This window comes from Manis pentadactyla, chromosome X (assembly GCF_030020395.1).
Source record: "Manis pentadactyla isolate mManPen7 chromosome X, mManPen7.hap1, whole genome shotgun sequence".
Taxonomy (NCBI): Eukaryota; Metazoa; Chordata; class Mammalia; order Pholidota; family Manidae; genus Manis; species Manis pentadactyla.
In genome coordinates, this window is record NC_080038.1 from 145943250 (window position 1) to 145967369 (window position 24120).

Below are 24120 nucleotides of genomic sequence, written 5' to 3' on the forward strand. Positions count from 1 at the left end.
CAAAGTCACGGTGTATTTACATTCCCAGGTGGGGGCAGGAGAAGCTGAGGAAGGGAACTGTTCAGACTGGGGGTGGGCCGGACTGCTGAGGGGTCCTGGGGTGCCGTGGAGGCTGGGCCAGGGGCAGTGGGGAGGGGGTGTGCCCGCCCTGCAGTGACAGAGGCCACTTGGCTGTTGTCTGGTGGGTACCAAAGGCAGCGTGTGTACGGAGCTCCCGAAAGCCGGCCATCAGGAGGGGCACTGATGGAGGGTGATGTCGGCACGTGGGGACTCTGGGCCCTCCAGATGGCCTCCTCTGCACCTGTGGCCAGCCTGCCCAGAGGGTGGGGACACTGAGTTCTGTCCACAGTCCCAGCCAGGCTGGCCAAGTTGTGGCTGGAGGCGGAGGTGCCAACCCTGGTCCTGAGGAGACCCGACAAGGCGGTGTCTGAGATCCCTCTGGGGCTATCCCCACCCCAGTCATGGCCTCTCTCTGCCCAAAGGCTGACAAGGTGGCACCTGATGCGCAGCTGATGTGCTCCCGAGCTAGAACAAAGCAGTGTGTGTCCAAGAAGGGGTGCAGCTGGGTTTTGGCAATAAAGTGGGGACCAGGTAGTCAGGAGGGGGTTAGGGGCAGTTCAGTTCCTCTCCTCTGCCCCCAATTCAAGACTCCCTCGGACCCAGGGCCAGAAGGTGGGGCCATGGCCCGGTGGGAAGAGGGAAGGGCCTCAGTCCTCAGGCTCAGGGGGCTTGGCCTTTGACTCCCCTGTGGCCCAGCCCTGGGCTGTGTCCTGCCTGGCCTTGCCTGACTGGACCCCACTACTCCAGGGCCCCTGCAGGGTTGGTGGGGGAGGCAGCCCCTGAGCTGTCGTTGCCTCCCGCTGCCTCCTTCTCCTTCTTCCCGCTGTACTGGCCAATGAAGGAGCCGTCCTCGTTGAACTGGACGTCCACGCTGCCCCCATAGTCAGCCAGGCTGTCATCACTGCCCAAAGGCTTGATGTCTCCGTTGAGGGATGGCTGGCTGCTGCCAAAGGCCTTCTCCTCATTGTCACTGTAGAAGCAAAGGGCAGGAGGGAGTGGGAGGCTGCCCAGCAGAACCCAGCAGGAGCTGGCAGGGGCTGCCTGCGGGCAGAGGCCTGGAGGGGGTGGTGGGGTGGGGTGGGGCAGGGCCCCAGCTGCCCAGGATCTGCCTGCCTGCCCTCCATGTGCTCTGAATGCACTGGGGAGAGGTTCCATCCTTGACACATCGGGACAGCAAGTGGCATGCATACCACCAAAGGGGCCAAGTGTGGGCATGCCCAGGATCCTGGGGATGTGAGAGGGCAAGTGGGCACTCAGCAGGGGGGGTCCACAGGGCCTGGCTCCTTGTAGGTGAGCTGGACAGACGCACCTGCCCAGCTGTCAGCCCTTGCAGAGACCAGACAGGGTGGCAGGGCCTGACAGTATCTTCCCACCACCCCTGCCTTACCTCTCCAGGGACCTGATGTCACCCAGCAGCACAGAGGAGAGAGAGAGACAGGGTCAGATATGAAAGTGAGGGTCGTGCCGGGCATTCGGCAGCCCCTGCTCCCACCCCCAGCTCACCTGTACTCGCCAAAGGTCTCATCCTTCATCGGCCGGGCCTCGGAGTCCACCTGGGTGTCCTCCTTATCCTTCACTGGAGACACACAGAGAGGGCCCAGCTTCCTCTCCCACCCCAGGCCGTTCCTGGACACTGGGCCCCATTCCCGGGTGGAGGCCATGGGAGAGGTTCTCCCCTGGGCTCTGAGCACCCCAGTGCTCAGAAGCCAAGAAGCCTTCAAGGGTGTGCCACTCCCCTGTCGTGGGCCTGGTGCCGTCTGCCACCAGTCTGCACAGAGGCTCACTCCGGGCCCCCGCCTACCAACCACATGCCCACATCATCCTGCCAGGGCTGCTCTCCCCACGCACCTGAGCCCCAGGGTCGTGGCTTACCTGAGTACTTGCCGCCCTTGCTGCGCTTTATAAAGCACAGGAGGAGCAGCACGAGCAGCAACAGAATGGCGGCGCTCACGAAGCCGATGAACCAGCCCTCTGTGGCAAAGCTGGCAGGAGGGAGCCTCACGCGGCCTGCGGGGAGAGCGCAGGAAGGAGCTCCAGGGCCGGGCGGCGCGGGCGAGGGCCAGGGGGGGCGGCGACCTGGGCCTGAGGTGTGCTCAGAGCTGACGTCTCAGGGACCCCCCGGGGCAGGGCAGGGAGCCCTTTCTGTGAAAAGGCTTGCCCTAGGGCACTGAAAGGGGCCGTTGCGGGGGCCTGGACTTCCCTGCCATGGGCCAAGGCGCACCCAGATTCTGGGAGGAAGCAAAATGAGCCCGGGTCATGCTGGGGACAGAGGGAAGCCTCACCGGTGCCGTTGGTCTTCACAGCCATCTGGTGCAGGAGTACCCTCTCCTTGAGCAGGTGGATCTCGTAGTCGGTGTCGGGCTGCAGGTCCCACTGCGTGTAGGAGCTCTGGTTGTAGCTGACATACTGTGGTGGGAGGTGAGCACCCATCTTCTCTTCTGCAGGGGTCAGAGGGCTGCAGGGGTGAGCGGGAGTGCAGCAGCACCCTGGCTCCACACCACCCCTAGCCCCAGCCCAGGGCCCCTTTTATGCTCACCCCCCAAGGCTTTGAACCAGATCTGGAACCCGAAGTTGCACCGGCCCTCCTTGGGGACCCAGGACACCACACTGTAGTTCTCGCCAGCCATGGCTGAGATGTTGCCAAAATCCGGGGTCCCTACGGAGTGAGAGGAGGGTGTGGGACCCCAAGGCAGCCCAAGGCTCACCTTCCTGGGCCCGGCTGCCAACTGGGGCTTCCTCAGTCCCCTCCAGCTCACCCGATAAGGCCATGGTGCCTCCTTCCCGCACGATGGCCTCGCCAGGGCCCTCCTTTGTGGCAGCCTGCAGCTGGAAGCGGTACCGCAGGCGGGGGCTGAGGTTTGTCAGGTTGTGCATCCGCAGCTCAGGGTCCGGAAGGTCAAAGGACAACTGTTCCTTGCCCCCATCATCCACTGTGAGGACAGATGGGGAGTTGCTTGGGTGCTATCTCAGCCCACCCTCCAACTCCCCTCCACCTCCTGGTCAGGCTGGGCTGGGGCTCAGGGCCCATGACACACATACGAGGATGATAGGAGAGCACGTAGCCAGTGAGCACGCCATTGTGGCTGAGTGGGGGCTGCCAGTGCAGCAGCAGGCTGGTGTCTGACTGGCACTCCAGGTGCAAAGCCTCGGGGTGGCTGGGCACTGTGGGGCATAGAGAAGAGCGGCAGGTGCCTGCCCAGGGATGCCCTGGGGTGGGGAGGTGGGGTGGAGATAGGGTTGAGGGGTGCAAGGCTCACCTCCCTCTGGGGTGCTGAAGGTCATCTCGCTGGCAGGCCCTAGTCCCCGGCCATTAAAGGCCTGCACCTCCAGATGGTAGGAGCTGTAGGGCCGCAGGCCACCAAGGATGGCTCTGGTGGTGTTGGCAGGCACCACCACATGGCCTCTGTGGGCATGCCTCTTGCTGTGCTTCCTCTGACTGCCCTCCCACCAGTATGTCACCTGTAGGTGGGCAGGACACCCCACAGGGACAGCAGGTGTCCAGCAGTGACCTCCAGGCACATGTTTCCCGTTGTCCACAAGGGGACCCTTCCCCCCAACCCAAGGACTCCTGGGAGGGCAGTTGGCAGAGGCCCACCCCCAATGCTGTCACTCCTGGTGACCTCACACCTCACCCTGGGACTCCCCTTAGCCCCTAGGCCTTGGACCCTTACATTGTATCCCCGGAGGTGGCCCTTGACCTGCGCTGTGTCCACAGGCCACCACTTGACCAGCACAGCACTGGAGTTGAGGATCTCGATGCCTTCTAGCTCAGGGCTTGCCTGGGGGTCTGGAAATAGCCAGTGACATGGATGAGGGCCTGTGGCATCCTGAACCCGGGATCCAGAACCCTCCCACAGGGGCAAGATGGATTTGGGTGCTATATGGGGGGTGGGCAGTCTGATGAGCTGGGTGAGTGCATGGTCTCAGGGTCTCTCCCTGCAGTGTTTACTAGCTGCAAGGGAGAAAATAGTAACTACACAGAGGAGTATCAGAAAAGGGTTTGACAGGGTGATCGCAATTAACCTCTAATAAGGTTCCAGACTCCAGGGGTGGGAAGAAGCAGGACAACTAGCCCTGATGCAGGATGTCGGACTGGGCCCTGGACTGGGGGCAGAGTCAGCACTGAGCGATGCAGTTGGAATACTGGCTGCCAGCTAGGTAAGTATGCTGTGTGGATGGGAAGTTTCTGGACTTTCGCAACGGCACTTTGGTCCCCTAAGAAAATGCCCTTATTCCTAAAAAACCACACTCCTGGGAGTGTAGGGACTGGGCGCGTTGGGAGCAGGGGATGGGCCACGCATGCGCAGCAGGCTTCGTCCAAGTGTGGGCGGAGCCAGCCCAATACTCACAGTCTTCTCCAGAGTAGCCAATGGTGACCTGGGGCTCAGGGCCCTTGCCTTGGCTGTTGACCGCCTGGACCTTGATCTCATAGGGCACAAAGGTGGGTGTGTTGGAAACCACCAGGAAGGGGTCGCTCACGATCTGTTCCTGCCAGGCCTCCCGTGTCCCCTGGGGGCGCCACTGCACGCGGTAGTGAACCTGGGGCGCATTCCAGTCCATCCACTTGAGTGCCTGGAGGGGGCAAGCAGAGAGGAGGTTGTTGGGCAAGAGCACCGGCCTCCTGTTACCTGCCCACAGCCCAGCCTCACATCCCATCATCCTCGGGTCCCTAGCACAGCCAGAGGGAGCGGCCAGCATCTGGGTCCTGGCCGGATGTCCAGGGGCGTGCTCAGCCCAGGGCCCGTCACCTTCCAAGTGATGACCATGTTGCTGGTCTCATTCCCTTCACCCTTCACGTCCACGGGGTTCTTCTCCGGGGCTGGAAAGCAACGGGTTAACATATCAATGCTGTGGGCTCCTGCCAAAGCTGTGGAGGAAGGAACAGCCAGGAGCCGGCAGCCGAGGGAACCCTGGCCCCTGGCCCCCGCTGGCCCTGGAAGCAGAGGAGCTTGGGCAGTCATCTCTCCAAGCCTTGCTTGCAGAGCCTGGGGCCACTGCGGCTAAGGCTCTGTCCCAGGTGGCTCACCTGCCTCAGGTGTGACCACAGTCTCAGAGGCCGGGCTTGGCTCCCCGGGGCCGTACTTGTTGATAGCAGTAACTCTAAAGGTGTAGTGGACGTAGGGTGACAGCTTGAGGGTGGTAGAGGTCTGGTTCCCAGGCACCTTGCCCAAACTGTACCATTTCTCAGGTGCCATCTCCTTGTCCTCAAATTCAATGTCATACTCTGGCAAGAAGTGAACCAGCAATGGAGTAACTGGTGTGTGGCATGGGAGGGGAGATGGGGCTACAAGTCTGGCTGTCTCCGAGGAAGCGAGGGAGTGCCCAAGCCATGGTCCTGGGAGCACGGAGGGCGCGAGAGAAGGGAAGGCTAGCAGGGGCGGCGGGTGGTGCTGTGCTCAGGCCTCTTACTCTCGATGGGAGCGTTGTGGTCGTCAGCGGGGCTCCAGGACAGGTACACTTGACTCTGCTTCAGCAGGTGACGATCAGACAGCTCCAGCTGAGGCACTGGCCCCGGGCTCCCTGAGGGCCACGGAAGGTGGATTTTCTGGACAACTCATGATGCCAGCCACCACACCTCCCAGCCAGAAAAGGCCCTAGGTTCCTATGCACCCCCATGCCTCCAGGCCACCAGTCCAATAGCATCATAGGACTCACCCACCACCAGGAGCTCTGCTCTGCTCTCTACCATGTCCAGCTCAGTACCAGCTACACAGCTGTAGTTGCCCTGGTCACTATAATCCAAGCTGTGGATGACTAGGCGCCCGTCCTCTATGAAGTATCTGGTGGTGGTGAAGCGGGGCACACTGGTCCTTCTGCTCCCAGTGGACCAAGCATTTCCCACCATCTGTGCTCTGCGCCCCAGCCCCCGCTCTCCTGCCAGAACCTTCCCCCTCAAAGCAAGGGCACTGCCCCACGGAAAGGCCAGGAGGTCTGGACATTCTGCTTTTCCCACTCTGCCCCCTCCCACTGAGCCCAGGCTGGGGCCAGGTCCTCACTTGTCACTGTCTCCAAGCTCCTGGAGGTTGTGACCATCCCCACGCCAAGTGATGCTGTGCTGCAAGGAGGGGTCGAAGGAGGCCTGGCACACGAATGTTACTCTTGAACCTTTCTTCTCAATTGCGCTCTGGGGTCCCTGTGTGATCCGAGTGGCATCTGAGGGCAGTGATGGGGAGGGAGGGTCACTATGGTTTTCTCCTGACCCTCCCTCCTGGAGGCAGTGCTGATCACATCAGCTAGTGGGGTGGAGGTCATCTGACCTTTGACCTGCAGGTTAGCCGCAATGGTCACATTGTTTTGGTCATTGGCAGCCTGGCAGAAGTAGTGTCCAGTGTCATTGGCCTGGAGGTCCCAGATGCCCAGGGTCCCGTTGGTATAGGGGAAGAAGCGTTCGTCCTGCAGCACAGTCTTCCCTTCCTTGTCCAGCCTAGTGTGAGTAGGGCGGGCCTGGCTTAGACCCACACTGGGCAGGACTCCCCTGCCAGCCCCGGCTCCCTGGCGTGGAGGTGCCCCCTGCCATGGTGTGGACACTCACCACTGGATGCTGGGCACAGGGGCTCCGAAGGCCTTGCATAGAAGGTACGCAGTGCTGCCCTCAACTGCCATGTATGTCTCATTGTCTGGGGTCAGGATCTTGGCCGGCAGCTCTGGGGGAGGAGCGATCACAGGAGACAGGCCAGGCTTAGGGTTGGGCAAGCACCCACGTGTGGCTGGGAGAGGGCCTCTCCCAGGAGGGCTCACAGATTCAAAGCTGCCAGTGACCCCACCAGGCGCTCTCAGGCCTCATCCTAACTCTAGCCCACCCATCTTGCTTCCCCGTGTCCTGCTCTGCCCCCATCTGAGCCTCCCTCTGCCTTCGGACATCTCTCAGATGCGCCTCCTGTTCCAGGCACCCAAGTTCTACCAATCATTCAAGACCACAATGACAGGCTCTGTCCAGGTCTCTGGGAGAGGAGCCACCAGGCTGGCAGGCACATCCTCGCCAGGGGAGCCTCCACCAGTGACATCGGGTGGGCCAGACCAGGGTCAGAGGCTGCTTCACCTTTAAATGGTGACAAGATTCTGCTCTTCCTCTATGGCTCCTACCCCACTGTTGAGAGGCTGGCCGAGAGAGGGGGTGAAGGGTCCCCATGGTGGACAAATCAGCTGCTGGCTAAGGTGGTTAGTGGCCTTGTCTGGTGGGCTACAGGGACAGACTAGGCGCACTCACGGACAACATAGATGTAGGCATTAGCCAGCAGGAGCCCATGCCTGTTGCGAGCCTCGCACTGGGTCACCATCGTGTCACTGGGCTGCACGTTGCTCAGGATCAGGGCTCCATGCTGGATCCGGTACTTCTGGTCTGTGCGCAGCTCTGTGTGAGCAGCAGGTGGGCCCCACGGGCCCAAGGCACAGCAGTGACCCACACTGAGGCCACTCCTCTCCCTCCACTTCCTCCCCCGCAGTCCCCGGGGCTCCCCACGCTCTCTGCCCCTGCTCAGGGTCTGCTCACCCTCCACAGGGATCCCATTGATTCTCCAGGTGACCTCTGGCTGGGGCCTCCCCTGCACTTGGCAGTCCAGGCGGGCAGTCTCTCCTGGCCCATACAAGCGGCTCTGGGGCTTGTGCAGCCAGTATGGGGCAGCTGTGAGAAGGGGCGAGCTGCCCTGAGCCCACAGCATGTGGCCCAGACCCTGCCTGCCCCCGTGACAGGGAGCATTGCACACCACCGTTCCTGGAGGTCATTCTGGGGAGCCCGTGCAATGGGACAGGGTGGGAGGGTCGCCATACCCTCCCGTGCCATACCCTCCACGGTGACGTAGTAGGCATGCCGATCACTGCCCAGAGGGTTCTCAGCCAGGCATCGGTACTCGCCATCATCCTCCTCCCCCACATTCAGCAACTGCAGGGTCTTGTTGTGGTTCTGGTAGATAACTCGGTCAGCTGGCATGGGGCCACTCAGGCGTAGCCACTTGATGGTGGGTGTGGGGCTGCCCAGGGTCACAGGGCAGGGAGGCCAAGGGACGAGAGCAGAGGGAGGGAGAACAAGGTGCTCAGCCCCGGCTTCAGCAGAGGCCTTGCTCCGCCCGGCCCCCACCTGGGGTGCCCAGACTCACAAGCCCTCAGCAATGCACTCCAGGACCAAGGGCTGCCCCTGCAAGGCCACCAGGTGGCTGCTGGAGTTGGAGGGGAAGAGCAGGCGTGGCTTCCTGTCAATCATGCTGTTGGCTGTGAAGAGAAAGGGAGTGGGTGGCACAGTCCATTCCTCCGTCCCCCATGAGGTTACGGGTCTGGTGGCCTGGACATCCCAGCAAGCCCCTGGGGCATCACTTTCTCTCTCTGTTAAATGGAGTCCCCCACTGCTGTTTTTGCTACCTGTGAAGGGATCGAGGCAGGGAGAAGCTGGGAGCTAAGCTGTAAGTCAAGGAAGACTGAGGTTTGTCTGATCTATGAGATGGGCTGTGACTGGGAGAGACGAGGGGGGTATCAGAGTGTTTGGGACTCACTGGCCTTGACCCGAAGGTCAATGGGTTCCTTTTGAATGATGGTCCGGGTACCAGGGAAGTGGGCATGGCAGATGTAGTCTGAGTGGTTGTCCGAAGTGAGCACATTAGCAAAGTAGAGGTTGCCATTCTGGCCCATTGTCACCCGCTCATCTTGTTTGATATGCAAAATCTCTGTGGGTGGTGGGAGGGCAAGGAGGCAGAGGTCAGGACCGCTGTCCAGGAAGACATGCCTGCTGGCACCCTCCCCACAGGTGGCAGCCCCTTGTGGGCACGCACTGCTGTTCATCCAGTAGATCCGGAGCGGCTCTGCACTGGGTGGAGGGTGGCAGGGCAGAATCACCGACTCCCCTTCCTCCACCTCGACAGGTTTCACATTCTCCTTTGGCCACTTGGGGGCACCTAGAAGAAACAGAGAGGCTGGCACACTGGGTCCCAACGTTCTTGGTGAAGGTAGGGCAGGGCAGTGGAAGGAGGAGGGTTGGCCAAGGGAGCAAGAGGGCTTGGCGGTGAGGAAGTTCACATAAAGGGCACGGGTCTTTTCTGGGCTTAAGGTGGAGCCGAGCACTCCATGCAGAGGAGGCGGGGGGGGGGGGGGGGGGGGGGAGCAGATGAGTGTGAAGGGTTAACCCTCCGCGATTCTCAGCGCTCACCCCAGGAGAAGGAAGAGATGAAGAGGGGTAGGAGGGGGCTAAGGTGCGGCAGTGGGGGAAGGGAGCTGTGGAAGGATGTGGGAGTCACAGACCCTTCCATCATCCTGACACAGAAACCATGGCAACAGTTCCCAAGGTAACCAGAGGGGCAGAGAGGGGAGAGGCATGTGGTTGGGAAGCAGAAAGCTCAGGGAGAGTGGAAGGCAGAGGAAAAACCCCAGGGAAAGGGTGACACAGATAAAGACAGAACCAGAGGGCAGGAAGGAGGGACACAGAGAGGCCAGATCAGAGGTGGAGAGAAGACAGAGACATGGGGGAGGTGGGTAGAGATGCCCCGACAGTGGTGGGGAAGGAGATGCGCCCACAGAGCTGGAAAGGGGCCTGGGGAGGGACCGAGCAGGTCAACAAGCCTCAGCCCTTGAGGTCAGGGTGGGGCAAAGCCCAGAGGAACAAGATGGGAAAGCAAGAGGCGGATGACCAGAAAAACAGCAGAGAAAGAGACAGGCTAGGAGGGAGGAGGAGGCTGCCATGGAGCCACAGGGGGCTGCAGGCTGATGTGCCCCAGGCCCTCCCTGATCCCTGTGGCGCCTCGCACCCTCGGCCATGAGCTGGATCTCATGGGACATGGCAGTGCCCAGCTTATTGCTGGCAAAACAGCGATAGGTGCCCTGGAACCGCTGGGCAAAGTTGCTGTTGTTGCCCGTGATGGTGAAGGAGCCGGAGTGGAGCGCCTGGTGCACGGTCACACCCAGTTCCTCCTTGGGTTTGAAGTGGACGCCATCCCGAGTCCAACGGAACCTGCGGGCAGAAAAGGGCTCAGAGGCCCAAAGCCCTGGAACCAGCAACAGGGGCTGGCATAGGCTGGCGGGAAGGGTGCGGGCAGCCAGGGCCCCTGGGGACGGGCTGGGACAGGGCAAGGACCAAGGGTGTTGAGGGACATCTAGGGCATCTGAATTCGTAAGCTGGGGGGCCACAGGCAGGATGAGGACTGGAGGCTGAGGTCAGCGGTCAACAGGGCTTAGCCGGTGAACGTCACTCACTGCACTTGGGGTTTGCCACTGGCTTCACACTTGAGGCTAATGTCATCTGTGGGGAAGACAACGAGGCGCCGTGGAGACTGTTCTGTGATGACAGGTGGCTCCATCACTGGGGATGAGTTGGAGAGAGTGATGGCGAGGATGGTGTCTGGCTGGCATCACAGCCTCAACCCCCGTCCCACTGCGGGGGAAGCAGTGTTTGGAACCCCTAGAGGCCACATGGCCATGGGGCTGAGGGCAGAGGAAGGACAAGCTAGAGAGACCAACTAGCTCAGCCAGAGGTGTGAGACGTGAAAAGAGGGAGAGAAAGGGACACAGCACAGATGTAAAAAGAGACAGAAGCAAGAGAAAACAGCAACCGAAGGCACAAAGGAATACAGGCAGAGTGTGAAAGGAAGACAACAGAAGCCGGAGACGGAGACCAAGGGCCGAACCCTCACAGGAAGAGAGGAAAACAGAGCACCAGGAAGAAACTGCACAAGTGAGCAGGTAAAACCTGGCCAGGGCAGAGGCATGACAAAGCCACAAGGGACAGGGGGACACTGAGGCAGGCCTGCAGCCTGAGGCACCCAGGACAAGGACCCAAGAGCCAGAAAACATGACAACCACACAGGGCACAAGGCACACAAGCAGAGGGGAACATGCTGCCACCTGCTCTCCCTCTCTGGCCTTCTGGGAGACACTCTCACCCTTCTCCAACTTACCGTGGTGTCCTTCATCTTCAAAATCCAGGCAGCAAGGGAGACAGTGGAGAGAAATGCTGACACGCAGCCCCAGGTGGCAGGGGGAAAAGTAAGTGTATGCAGACCCCCTGGGGAATGGGAGGGCGGATGAGGAGGCCATGGCCCTGTAACATGAGGGTCCCTGCTGGGCTGGAGTTGTGGCAAGTCAAGACCCAGAAGAACAGGACAGAGCCCTGAACACTTGACCCACAGAGAGGCGATGCCCAAGGGAACCAGGCCAAGACTCCAGCAGGCAGGAAGAAATCTGGGCCTTCAACACGGAATGTCCTTTGCACAGACCCTTGCATCCCACTGGCGGGATCTGGAAAACTGACTCCGACATGATCCAGGATGCCTGGGAAGGCTGGGAGGCAGACAGCCCGCGGCCACGGCGCCCTCCCTTGCTGCAGCCCACTTCCCTCATAATCCAATTAGTACAGCTCAGTGTTTTCAATTACCCAGTCCCAGCCTTCAAAGCCCAGCTGTCCCCTCCCCGAGAAATCCTCCCAAAGGCCCCACTGCACCTGAGTTTCCATTGCCAGCAGGGCTGACGCCAGTCCCCAGTTTCTCCCCTCCTTTCCTCCCAGGCTGCTGCCAAGCTCTGTGTGGCTGGGACCAGAGCTACTGCCCCTACTGCAGAACTCACCCCAGCACTGGCCAGGGCAGCTGCAAGGAGGGAGGACAGGGCAAGCAGGGGGCATGGGCTGCCACTGAAAGCTTTGTCTCTGCAGAAGGCCTCAATGTAAGGAACCCCAGGAGAGAGGAAGGGGCTCCCTGGGGATACTGCAGAGAGCTCTGACTGGGAGGGGCCAGCGAACGCAGCCCAAGAGCAAAAGCCGATGACAGAGACAACAGGATGGGGAAAATCAACTGGGTGGAGAAAGCAGGAAGAGAGACAAAGGGGCCTGGAGAGGCCGAGGAGGGGAAGAGCTCCAGCTGGAGGACAGGTTCTACTAGGAAGGCACCAGGCCACCCACCACACTGTGTCGGGGTCAGTAAGTGCCTACCAGTGCCCAGGGAAGGCTCAGAGCTGCCGTGGTCTTTGGCCTACTTCTCTCTCCTCACTCCTGCCTTTCTCTGAATTCTCCCTGCCCGTCTACACACAGAGCCAGCCAGATGGCCCAGCCCATGTGGTAGCAGGGCAAGCTGATGCCCAGGGTAAGGCCTGAAAAGCAACTGAGAATGTACAAAGGTGTGAGTCTAGGCCCCCTGTGTGGATGCCCTGAGGTGTGCAGCAGTATGCTTGAGTGTCTGCCACTGTGTTTGCCTATGGGTGTGTCTCAGCAGAGGACGCCTGAAGGGTTTGTGCATGCTTGCAGTCAGTGTATACCTGCGCCCATGTTTGTGTGCATGACTGTTCCTCATTTTCATGTGTGTGTCTGCATCTGTGTGCCTCCCATGTACCCTCTTGGGGTCTCTGTCCATTCTGTATTTCTGTGCCTGGCTGGATACAGGCGGCTAATCTGTGTCTACCCACGCGTTCACGCACACGTGCATGCTGCTGAGGGGTCTGCATAGGTATGACTGCATGGACTTTCATGTGTGTATCTAAGGGGGCATCCCCAACCCTTGTCGCATCAGTGCCACTCTACCTCCCCTGAACCCTTGCTGCTCCCCTACTGCCAGGTGCCTTCCAAGCCCACCTCCTCCAGCCCCTGTCCCATTCCTGGCATGGACAGTCTTCCCCAGCCCCGGCCCCCAGCTCCTCTCTGTGACACTAGCCTCCTCTGGGTCCAGGCTCAGAGACAAAGGTGGCAAGGTGTGGTGGGAAGGGATGAGAGCTACTGAGGAGCAGGTTCAAGATGCACAAATGCTACTGTCACATGCCCTTTACAACAGCGTGTTTACACCTGTTCACACTCAAGAGAAGACACCATCACAGTAACACACACTCCATACTCAAACAGGCCACTCGCATATGGCCCCATTCATGTGCACATATGACCCACTACAATCAAATGTTAACAAATACCTGCAGACCTTCACAAACCTGACCAATAGGTAACAGTCATAGTGACTCAGAAACTTACCCATAAGGAAGTCAAAATCAGACTCAGAAATATCCATTTAGTCAATCACAACCACACACAGAAATATACAGTCTGTCCAATTCACAAGCATAAACCAACACTCATGTTCAGTCACAACCCTCCAGCCACACTCCCGAACACACGCACACCTACCATGAACCTCCCCAACAAATGTAATGCTCCAGCAGCCCCTCTCCCCCCAAAAATCATACATCAAATCATAAGGATACAGAAGGCTGCTGGGCCTTTTCAAAAAGTTTCTTGTCCTGTCTCAGTTCACAGACATGGTTACCAAGGGCCCAAGAAGGAATTGTTCAACTCAGAAGTGGAGGCGGACTTGAATTCAGGTTTCCACGCAAGGTAGCTGAGAACTGGGGGCGGCCCCATTCCTGCCCACCCCACCCCGGGGGGAGGTGGGCGGGCCGGGCCAAGGGAGACCACGGAGACCCGAAGAGGCTTAGAGAGCCAGGCCCTCTGTCCCTGGTGCTGAAACCACCTCAGCCCGCCCGCGCCTCTGTTCCCTGTCCGTGGTGCTCACGCACTCCGCGTCTTCCACCCTGCCCTCTCAAGGTACCCAACGCCCTAGGTACTTCCTGCCCACTCCAAGACCAGGAAAGGAAGGGGGAAGAGGGAGGGTCTGGAGCCCGGAGAAAGTGAGGAGGCAGAAGACGCAGGAGTCCAGCGCGGCGGCGACGGGAAGCGCCAAGGCCCCTCCAGCTACTCACATTCCTCGGGGATCCGGATGAGCACGCAGGGGCTGCACAGGAGGAGGGGCCACAAGTACCGCAGCGCCACGGCCATCTTCCCGGCGGACGCAAAGGGGCTGGTGGGCGGCTTGGGGCGGGAGCCAGGGGTGTGGGCACTGGGAGAGGAAAGGAGGGTAGGGAAGGGTCGGGGAAGAGAGAGAACGAAGGGACTTTAGTGACTAACATCTGGGAGAGCCCAGGACCCTGGTCCCGCCCCCAGCCCCGCCCCCGGCTGGCCAGCTCCCCCATCCCTCCCCCCTTCACTGGGAGGAGAAACCTGGACACTGGCACAGGCTAGGCCTCCACCTTCCCTTTCATTCCCTTCCCACTTTCTGTGCCTTCTCCACCAGCTGCCTGTACAGCACTAACTTGTTGCCCCAATCAGCTCCCCTGGGCATGCCACAGGCCGCTCTGCATGTCATCTCCATGTGTGACTCAATGTGCCAGCCAGCAGGTGCCTGTGAGCATGAGTGTGGATGTGGATCTGCATGTAGTCAAATGAGTACATCAGTATTATGTGGTTGTGTGTGTATGTGCAGGAGCACACTTGTATCTTCTCTGGTGCACTCATCAGTGTGTGTCTGTGTGTGCCTGGGAGAATCAACACATGGATCTGCTAGCTGCATGCATGCAGAAGTGTGTGTGTGTCTTCTTGTGTGTCCATATCTGTGGGGGATGAGTTCTCATGCCCACTACCTTTATGTGTGCACACAAGCATGTATGCATGCACATGTACACAGAGCAGAAACCTTGTCGAAGTCATTGCTGTGGACTTCAGAGCCAACTGATCCCTGGCTGCTGTTCAGGCCTAAAAAGCTAGCCGGGGGTGGGGGGACTTGGGAAGTAGGGATAGGGAAGAGAAGAAAGGGACCCAAGTAGGAGACATTTCAAAGAACAGGTTAAGGAAAAGAAAAAAAGAAGGAAGAAGGAAACCTGCCCTTAAGAAGTAGCAGGAAGGAGGGAAGAAGAAAAGCACTTCTTTGCTGTCTCTGAGCCCCCCACCCCAGGGGAGGAGGGACGAGAGGCAACTATGTCCTCCCCTCTTCCAGATGTTACAGGCCAGGGTCAGGGAAAGCTCTGGGACAGTATTTCTGACACCTCTAGAAAGCCTGGCAGGCCCAGCTTGACTCTTTTTCTGTCTTCAGGGTTCAACTGCTACATGTGTCCACCTCAAGCCCAAGTGACACTGGCCATACCCACATTCCACCTGCACACAAGGAGCCCTGAAAACTGGGGGCCTAGGGGAGAGGGGCTTCTAGTCATGGATAGGGAAGCCCCCAAGAAGACAGACTGCTTGATTCCAAACAGGGGTGTGTGTGGAAAAGAGGCTAGTGGTGAAAATACAGAAGAGGCAAGAGCAGGTAGCTGGGTTCTTTCTGCCATCTTTCTGTGCCACCATAACAGTGCACAGGAATGTCCTGGCTAACACTCTCAAGAACATCAACAATGCCAAAAAGAAAGGCAAATGCCAGGTTCTTCATATGGCATGCTCCAAAGTCATCATTTGGTTTCTAACGTGATGATACAGCATGGTTACATTAGTGAATTTGAAACCAGATGATCTCAGACCTGGAAAACTTGTGAACCTCACCAGCAGGTTAAACAAATGTGGAGTGATCAGCCCCAGATTTGGTGTACAACTCAAAGATCTACAAAAATGGCAGAATAACCTGTTCCCATCATGTCAGTTTGGTTTCATTGTCCTGACAGCCTCAGCTGCCATGATGGACCGTGAAGAAGCAAGAGGAAATCACACAGGAGGGAAAGTCCTGGGGTTCTTTTTCTAGGGATATAATACATACATTCAAATAAATAAATAAATAGGCAGACTGCTGGGAGACTGAGAGCTTGGAGGCTGGAGCCCAGGACTGCATACCCTCACCAAGTCCATACCGGACTTCCTCCCTGTGCCAACCGAAATCTTACCAAAGGAGGGACCAAGCCTCTTTCAGAACACTGAAGGGAAGGGTAGGAAGGCCTAAGAATGCTCTGCTAAGGCATCTAGACCCTGTCAGAAGACAAGTAGGAACCACAAATGGTTTTGTGTAAGGTAGACCCAAGAAGAGTGGGGAATGCGGCAGATTGCCTGAGGACTGGAGAAGGAGAATGGATGGTGGCAAACAGCAGTCAATTTGGAGCTCTTGGACTCCGTCACCCAAAGCTGGAGAGGGAAATGGAGAAGCACCAAGGTGGGTCACCATGGATGCGCTGAAAGTCAAGAGAATGACTTGAAGGGTAGAAGTGGCAAATGGATGACCAATTCCCAACCCGCAAGAGCTGAGTTGGGGCCCACAAGGGAGAAGCAGCAGTGGGCCTGTTCTAAGCCCCACTTTGCCCCACTGCGAGCAGGGTGGGCCCCAGGTGGCCTTGGCCTCAACTTCAAGGCCTGTAGGAAGCAGTAGGAGACTCAGATCAGAAGGCAGGTGATCAAACAGCAACCTTGGGAGCTCTAAGTGCTCTGGTCTTAGGAGGGAGAGGGAGGGACATGAGCTGGCCAGGAAAAGCAGAAAAGCTCAAAGAAGGACCTTCCTGCATGCAAGGAGGCAGAAGAGACGCAAGTGCTCTGAGCACTCTGCTTGGCTTGCTGGGATGACGGCTGCTGCTGTGCCAGCTCTTCCCCTTGTCCTCCAACACCAGGCTCCCAGAAAGGGTTTGGCGCATATACCCCAGGTGTATGTTCAGGGGAGACAGGATAACCTCAGCCCCCTGGTCCTCACTCTCAGCCCCATCCCAGCACCCAACAGTGTCACATCCAACGTCTTTTAGTCTCCTGGTATTTGCCACCCAGCTTGCCTGCCACCTTCCCCACCTTCCTGGGCACTCAAGAAGGTTGAGAGGCCTGGCAGCTGGAAGGGGGCTCTGCTGCTGGGTCTCTGATCTCACCATTCCTCAGGCAATCAAAACAAGCAGCTCCAGTTGTCAGCTTGGCAGGCCTCCCCACCTCCTTCAGTACCTCCAGGGGCAGCGGGGGGGGGGGGGGGTGTTCCGCAAGCTGGTGTACAGACGGAGCCAAGGCCATGCCTGTGAGGGTGGGGGCCGGCTGGGGAAGACGGCAGGGTGACAGACGGGGCAAGACAGAGGCAGGGGGGAGCGGGGAGAGGCTGAGAAGTGGGGCTGAGGGAGGCAGAGCAGGGAACAGGAGACAAAGACAGACGCTGGACCACCACGGTAACCAAGATGGAGAAATCGGGAACAGAGACCCAGGCGGCAGGGAAAGGAAGAGAAGGGAGCAGAGCAGTACAAAGGGTGAGAGCGCCGCAGAGAGCGCTGATGAAAAATGGCCCAGAGCTGGGGGGAGGGAGCGCTGCGCGCCTGCTCGGCGCCCGCGCAGAGTAAGCCAGGGCCAGAGACAAAGCCCCCTCGACGCCAGACCCCAGAGCCAGGCGGAGAGGAAGGTCTTTGGCTACTTGTGGCACTGGGGCGGGGAGACGGCAGCAAAAGATGATGAATGAGCAGCCACTGCTGGGAGGCCCTCGGGGAGCAGGTGAGGACCCCTGCAGCGAGGAGGGAAAAGCGCCCAGAGGACCCCAGTGGATCCGTCCAAGGTTGCTGGCGGGAGGGGCCCACGCACCCACATGCACCACAGCGAGTGTCCAGTTGCTGCTGACTGGATCCTGCTGCCGTCCCACCCTCCCCTGGGCCCCACACACCGCACCTGCGCAGGCAGACAGGGCGTGGCAGGCACCGAGGTGGCCGCATGCAGGCCCACGGGAGCCTGCGGGGAGAGGCTCAGTGGGACCCCAGAGGGATCCCCACCCCTGTCCCACTGTGTCCCCTGGGGAGCCCTCTCCTCTGGCCTCCCTCCTTTGATTGGGGGTGGGGGGACTTGGAGGGGGGGCCAGGCTGAGACCTGGATCGCCTGCTCTCCTCCCTGGACACACACACCACAGGACCTCCAAGAGTGACCTGCGTGTGCTCATTACGCACATGCCCGTCAGCCAGGGCCTTCCTGAGGACTCTGCTTTTGCTGTTTAATAAAAATGCACCTGCCCAAGGGAGAAGCAACAAGAGGGCCCTCTACCCCGATGTCTGTTGACAATGGCAGTGCCCTGTGACCCAGCAGGCCTGAGCAGGGGCAGGGCAGGGGGCTCGGTGCCCCAGGTGTGTGAGCTGACCAGAGTGGGTGCCAGGTCCACATACCTGTGGGCCTGGGAGGAGTGCATGGGAGCACCCAGGCCTGGGCTGCCTCAGCAGGGCTGGTGGGGGCCTTTGAGCCAGTTGGTGTATATATGAGGGTGTGGGTGTCACCTACACCCCGTGCACTGCGTTCCTTTCATGCTTCTCCTTGCCCTCCCCCCAGGCTGAGGCTGGTGGGTTTCCATGGAGATGGAGCCCCGCTCCCTCCGCTGGCAACCTAACGGGTCACTTGCATTATACGGAAAAGAGGCTGCTGGGTGGGAGTCCCCACAGGTACACTCTGTGCTCCCCGCCTCTCCCCGCCCTAAAGGGGCCTCTGCGAGTGTGCCCTCAGCCCCCCTCAAGGCTGCCGTCTCCAAGGCAACAACAGCTCACCTGCGATGGACCTTTCTCCTTACAGGATGTGGAAGAGGTGAGACAAAGGCCAGCCCTTTACGGGGAGAGCAGGAAGTGGGGTCACGCCATCCCCAACCCTGCCAGGTTTCCTCCACCCCACCCCCACCCTCATGTCACAGTCAGCTGCCCCATTTTATCAGATAAATTCATGGATCGCACCTCACATTTAATCCTTAAAATTACCCCCGGGGGGGAAGGAGGTGCTAACATTATCCCCATTTTACTGATGAGGAAACTGAGCCCCTGAGCACTGGAATACTGTGTCCGAGGTCACAGAACTAGCGCGGAGGCTCCCACAGCTGCCAGAGATACCCGAGGAGTCACGTCGCCTCTCGGGTACTCGAGCATCCCAGCATGTGTGCCTGCCTGCATTTCCAGGGGCTCGGCCTGCCGTCCTGCCCCCTGGGGAAGGGCTTATTTGCTAGGCAGATGGCAGGCAAATTCATGGGGCAGTGAGGACAATTTGCGGAGGAGGCTACGTGGAAGTAGGATGTGACCCACACCACACCTCAGCACAGAGCAGGAACCATCCCATTCCTCAGCCTTGGGCTTTACACCCCCGCCATCCAAGGACTCTGTCCAAGGTGAACTCCTGTCCCCATCACGCTTGGGGACACCCCGGGTTTCTTGGTCCTCTTCCCTGCTATCGAGAATCTTGGGTCACTCTGACTTCTTTCTTGAAACCAAAGGCCACAGGGCCCCCTCACAAAGAGGTCTCACCTACCTAGAAGGCCCCGCTCTCCAGTCAGGGCTCAGGGACAGCACTGACTCCCTTTTGTGCAGAAAAGGAAACTGCGACCCAGTGGAGTAGGTGCCAAGACTCCAGACTCCCAGGCCCCTGGAATGCCAGTGCTACAGCCAGGTTCCCAGCCTGAAAGCTCTGCTCCCGCGGCCCCTTTATCCTCCCTGCAGCTCCGGAAAGCATGTTCAGAACAAGACCAGAAACCTGACCTGAGAGATGAACCTGGTACTAGACGGGGCTCCAGGGGCCAGGCTGGAGAGGATGATGCACCTTCCGCTTCTCTGGGCTAGCAGGGCCTGCCTCCAGGCAGCAGGGCAGGCAGGCAGCGCGGGGAAGGTGCCAAGCAGAGGAGAGGGGACCCCATGTGCAGCAAGAGGCAACGGCCCCATGCCCCAGAGCTTGCTTCTCAGACCCAGTCCTAGGACACCTGGCCCAAGGGCAGCGGGGAGTGCAGGGGATGTCTGGAAAAGGCTCAGACGTTGCCAGGCCCCTTCGGCTCCCTCGGGGCCCTCTGATTCCAGAGGGTTAAAGGACAGAGGGGCACAGGAAGCCTGAGGGGTGGACAATGGAGTCTCTGTCGCTCCCCAGGGCCTCGGCATTCCTAAGGCATGAAAGCAGGCTGCCAGGGGAGAAGCCAGAGGGTTACCACCCCCTCCCCCACCGTCACCCCTCACCCCCACAATGGGGAGCCCTATGTCATGCATTCAGTCATGCCAGCCTCCGCAGCCACTACCATCAGCCCCGCCCTTCCCAGCACAGGCCCTGTGGAGGGCATCAGAGGGGACACATGTGGGCACAGGAAGATTAGTTTGTGCACGCTCTCCCACGACCACACAGATACACATGCAAATAGGAATACTGGAAGCTATGCACACCCCCATACCCCCAAAGCCACACCCCTGCAAACCTCCAGACCTGGCTGCCCTCTTCCAGTCTGCCTGCCTCTGCATGTTTTAGACTGGAGAGCCGAGGGGAGCGGCCCCTAGGGACTCACCCCTCCCTTCAAGCTCTACCACCAGACTGCCGTCTGGATGGTCAGGTTCAGAAAGCCCCCTTGGCCGAGCACACAGAGCCATGCCACCACCCTCCTACTCCAAGGATGACCCAGCCCTCCCTGGGTTTAGGGCCAGAGGCTGGCACGAGCTGCTGAGTGGCAGGACAGTGGCTTGGTGCTCTCTCCACAGCTACAGGACCTGGAGAGAACATGGATGGCCAAGGCCAGCAGGCAAGGCCCCAGTGGGGGGGCACTGGACAAAGAAAAGTATCTGGGAAGATGGGAAGTCCAGACCCTTCCCCTGCAGAGGGCCTCCCACCTCCCCCGACTCCACCCTCTCTCTGGCCACAGCCTTTTGGAAGCCATAAGGATCCTATTGATATCTGGAGAGAAGGCAGGCTGGCCTTAAACATCCAGCCCCAGCCCTCTGACTGGTGGCCACCGGGCACTCCCTGTCCAGCCTCCAGGCCAGACAAGGCCCCCGTAAGAGGTCTGGGCCAACCCAAAGGAATGGAGCCCCCTGGCCAGTGGCATGGGGCAGCAGAGCAGTCACCTCCATGCTGAGGCTCCGAGCTAGGGCAGGGACCAGAGAGAGCAGACAGACAAAAGGGGGAGCAGAGAGACGGGGCCAGGGCCCCCACAGGGGGCGCTGGGGGAGGCAGAGGCAGGGAAAGGGAAGCAGGCGACAGTGTGGGGACGGGGCGCGGAGAGGCAGGTGGCTGGTGAGGAAAGAGCGAGTGGGGGACAGGGCGAGCAGGAGAAGGGGGTGGCCAGGCCAGGCCAGGCCAGGCCAAAGCAAACAGGAGGGAGAAAGGCTGGGGGGCAGGGTCTGTTGAGGGCCCATTCCAGGTGGCCCCCTCCCAGGGAACTCACGCCAGCCTTCCTGTGGGAGGAGGGGGCAAGGAGACGACAGCAGCCTGCCTCTGGTCTGAACCACAGGGCGGGGCAGGGGTCCTCAGAGGGGGGCCTGGTGGAGCAGGGCAGTTGGCTGGGATGGCCATCTTGGCCGAACTCTTCACAGGACCCCCCAGTCTACTCCATTCTCCTCCACTTCCTCGTCCCAGGGCTGTTTCAACCTTTTGCCCAAGGAGGAGGACCCGGGAGAGCTTCCATCATACCTTTGCCCTGGCTGGCCCAGCACTGCGGGACTGGCATGGCCTGCTCTGCCAGGCCACATGTGCTCTCTGTCCAGAAGAGTGCCCCAAGACACGTTTTTTCCAGTTGCAGCCATTTAGAGTGGCACCGGGGACCATTTGTCTTGAAAGGGACTTTGAAGATGAATGAGTCTGCACCCTCATGTGATAGCCCAAAGGGCTGAGTCTCAAAGTGGGGAAGGGACCACCCTCCATATGGTCTCGCTCAAGTGCACCCACCCAAGTGACGGAAAGAAGCGGATGGAAGCACAGCTGAGGGGACCTTGCCCCCTGGAGTAGGCCTCAGACAAGGCCCTTCCTCACTCTCTGCCTCCCTTTCCCTTTCAGATAATCACAAAGGAAAAAAGAAAATGAATCAGCACCCCCTGAGGACAAAGACAGTTTTGGTCCAGTTTGCTCCTGGCTTTTCCATGGGTAGTCTGGCCCAAGTGATTGGCTACCTGCCATGGGCCACTGAGCTCCTGAGCAGGGAGGGGATCCTACCACCTCAGGGCACTAGGTGGTCTGCAGGGGCCTGGGGGCTGGGCACTGGGTATCAGCTTGTAGCAAACCAGGGAGACTGAGGCTGGGGTGTGCTGAACAGGTTTCTCTTGATCAGGTCATCAGGGTTCCTTAATTTCTTTTGTTCTTTCCTGTATATCTCAAGTGTACCACAATAAGATGTACTACTTTGGGGATTACACACACAGAGAGACAGAAGTAAGTACAGAGAGAATGAGAAAGACTAGGATGCTGCAAAGGTAAGTGGCCAGGAGCCGGGCATGGGGTCTCATGCCCAGCCCTGGCGGGAGGCTCTCTATATGCCCATAGACAGCCAGGAGCCCTAGAGCCTCAGGAGCCATGGTGCCCACGCAGGTGCTGCATGGGCTCTGTGCCAGGTGAGAGGCCCACCGCCTGCAGCAAGGAGCCGCTCAGAGGCGAGGCCCGGGGCAGCCCCTGCCCCAGCCGCCCCATGGGGACAAGAAAGATGGGGCTCTGCAGCAGCAGTTCCTGGGAGGAAGGGTTGCCCGGGTTGTTCACCACCAGGGCCACGTGAGTCAGCAGAGATGGCACTGGGCTGCCCAGAAACCCCTGTCCTCTGGGTGGAGTTAACTGGAAGCAGGGCACCTGCTTGGAGTGGGGGTGCACTGCCCCCACTCCTTGGGGCTGGCAGATGGCCCTGGGCCTGCCTCCCAGACACAGGCAGTGATGGGCGAGGCTCCAGATACTCTGTAGGGGCCAGCAGGTTGTACTAGGTGGTTTTTGCAACCCTTGCCAGCTAAGAAACCCCCAAATCTGACCTAGGAAGCAGGGAACAAGAATTGCAGACACCCTGCACACACACCCAACCAAAGAGGTAGGAAGACTCAGCCATGGGCAAAAGACCTGCAGTGGGCGGGGCCAGCGCCCTGAGCATCTTGCTCTCCAGACTCCCTGGCCCTAAGCCAATAAGGCCCTCTCTCCCTCACCCCTATCGGATGGACCCATACTCTACGCCATGCGCACAGCCACACGTGGGTGGGTGCCCAGGCCCACCTCACTCACTGCACCCTTTCTCAGCCACAAGAGCCTGCAGGAACCAAAGCTCCCTGTGCCTTGGGGGAGGCGACCCTGGTCCCGGTGTAGGCTTGGAGGGGGGTCTGGTGTGGCGTTTGGAAAGAAGAGAGAGAGAACAAAGCCCCCCACCCCTTGGGGCGGAAGGCCGGGCAGCGCCCAGCCGTTTCTTCCCCTCCCCCGCAGCCTAGCTCAACCTCCCCACCTCCTACCTCCAGCAAGCCGGCGGCCGGGTTTTCAGCCAAATAGGGCCCTCGACTGGGAAAAAGGGGGCAGGCACGCCCAGGGCCACACCCCAAGGCGGCGGACGGCCAGGTCACTCGGCTGCATCCCGCTCTCTTTCTCACACACGTAGGGAACGGCTAACTTCCACCCCCACCTGCCCGCAGAGACCCTGTCTGACTCCTCACCAGGTCAGCATTTTGGGTGCCGCCCAGGTACCCCTCACCTGTCAGGCTACTGCCCCCGGCCTCCTGCCTCCGCCCGCTCCCGTTCGCTGAGCTGGGAGCCGGTGCCTGGCCTGGGTGGGGCTCCAGCCGCCCCTCCGGTGACCGCGGGTCTGGCCGGGCGGGCGGCGCTCCCCGCTCGCTCCCGCAGGCAGGGCTGGACCGGGGACGCGGGGCGTCGCTGTCGCGGCCTGGGCCAAGGGCAGGCCTGCCCGCCTTACCTGCGCTGCGGCCGCCGCTCCGCCTGCTAGCCCAGCCTCAGCGAGCACCGGCCACGGACCCGCCGCCCAAGCGCGTCTGCGATGCCGATGCTGCTGCGGCGGCGGCGGGGCAGGGGCGGGGCGGGCGTGCGCGCAGGGGAGGGGGAGGGGAGCGCAGGGCAGGCGGGGTGAGAGGCAGTGAGATCACCTCCCCGGCCGCCCGCCCCGCCCTGCCGCGCCCTCGCCCCTCGGCCCGGCCCAGCCGGCTGCCGAGCCCGGGACGGGCCGTGAAGCCCCGGCGCCTCCGTCTTGGATCTCCTGGGACCCTCGCCGCCCGGGAGTCCCGGGCACCCGCGCTGCAGTGGAGGCTCGGGGCACGAATCGCGCTTTGGGGGTGCTCCCAGGGCGCGGGATCGGACGGTGGAGAGGAGTCTGGTGGGGAACGAGATTCCGCCACCCCCCCATCCGACTCTCGAGGGACGCTGGCGAGCGACAGGCAGCACACGCGACGCGGTCCTGGCCGCGCCCTGTTCGTGGGGTGTTCGGACGTCCCCCACCCAGGATCAGGATTCCTGACTCCCTGAACTTTTTCCCCGAGTCCACTCCCCTGCCGCGAATCCTAGGCGCCGGGTCCGGGAGGAACGCGCGGGCTTCGATCACAGCCCAGCAGGGACAAGCAGAGGGGCGCGGAGGTTTCGGAGATGGCGCCCCTTGAGCTGCCAGCCCCGATGCCCAGATCTTCCTCAGACTCCCTGCCAGCTTTCCTTGTCGTGGGGCTTTCTCCATCCCG

General features: G+C 60.3%; 1 protein-coding gene and 1 pseudogene across 4 annotated transcripts; one reads left to right on the plus strand and one right to left on the minus strand.

The window, feature by feature from the left end:
* Window positions 1–741: 741 nt before the first annotated feature.
* L1CAM (L1 cell adhesion molecule) lies at window positions 742–23483 on the minus strand. Of its 4 annotated transcripts, none has more exons than XM_057495873.1 (28): window positions 23352–23483; window positions 13708–13844; window positions 10935–10949; window positions 10234–10339; window positions 9789–9991; window positions 8820–8942; window positions 8544–8714; window positions 8154–8265; window positions 7843–8027; window positions 7550–7681; window positions 7268–7399; window positions 6593–6704; window positions 6318–6484; window positions 6057–6213; window positions 5716–5840; window positions 5470–5580; window positions 5087–5284; window positions 4809–4879; window positions 4410–4632; window positions 3732–3847; window positions 3318–3519; window positions 3100–3222; window positions 2817–2990; window positions 2597–2716; window positions 2343–2498; window positions 1933–2067; window positions 1564–1636; window positions 742–1030 (listed from the first exon to the last, which is right to left on the minus strand). In XM_057495873.1, the coding sequence occupies exons 2-28, from the start codon at window positions 13781–13783 to the stop codon at window positions 799–801; spliced, it is 3750 nt and encodes a 1249-aa protein (XP_057351856.1). In that variant the 5' UTR covers window positions 13784–13844; window positions 23352–23483; the 3' UTR covers window positions 742–798. The 4 variants fall into 4 exon arrangements, with proteins under 4 accessions (XP_057351856.1, XP_036743040.2, XP_057351855.1 ...); XM_036887145.2 differs by having other exon boundaries at window positions 7268–7411; XM_057495872.1 differs by lacking the exon at window positions 23352–23483 and adding an exon at window positions 23133–23324 and having other exon boundaries at window positions 7268–7411.
* LOC118913343 (40S ribosomal protein S15a-like) lies at window positions 14125–15831 on the plus strand (annotated as a pseudogene).
* Window positions 23484–24120: the final 637 nt, after the last annotated feature.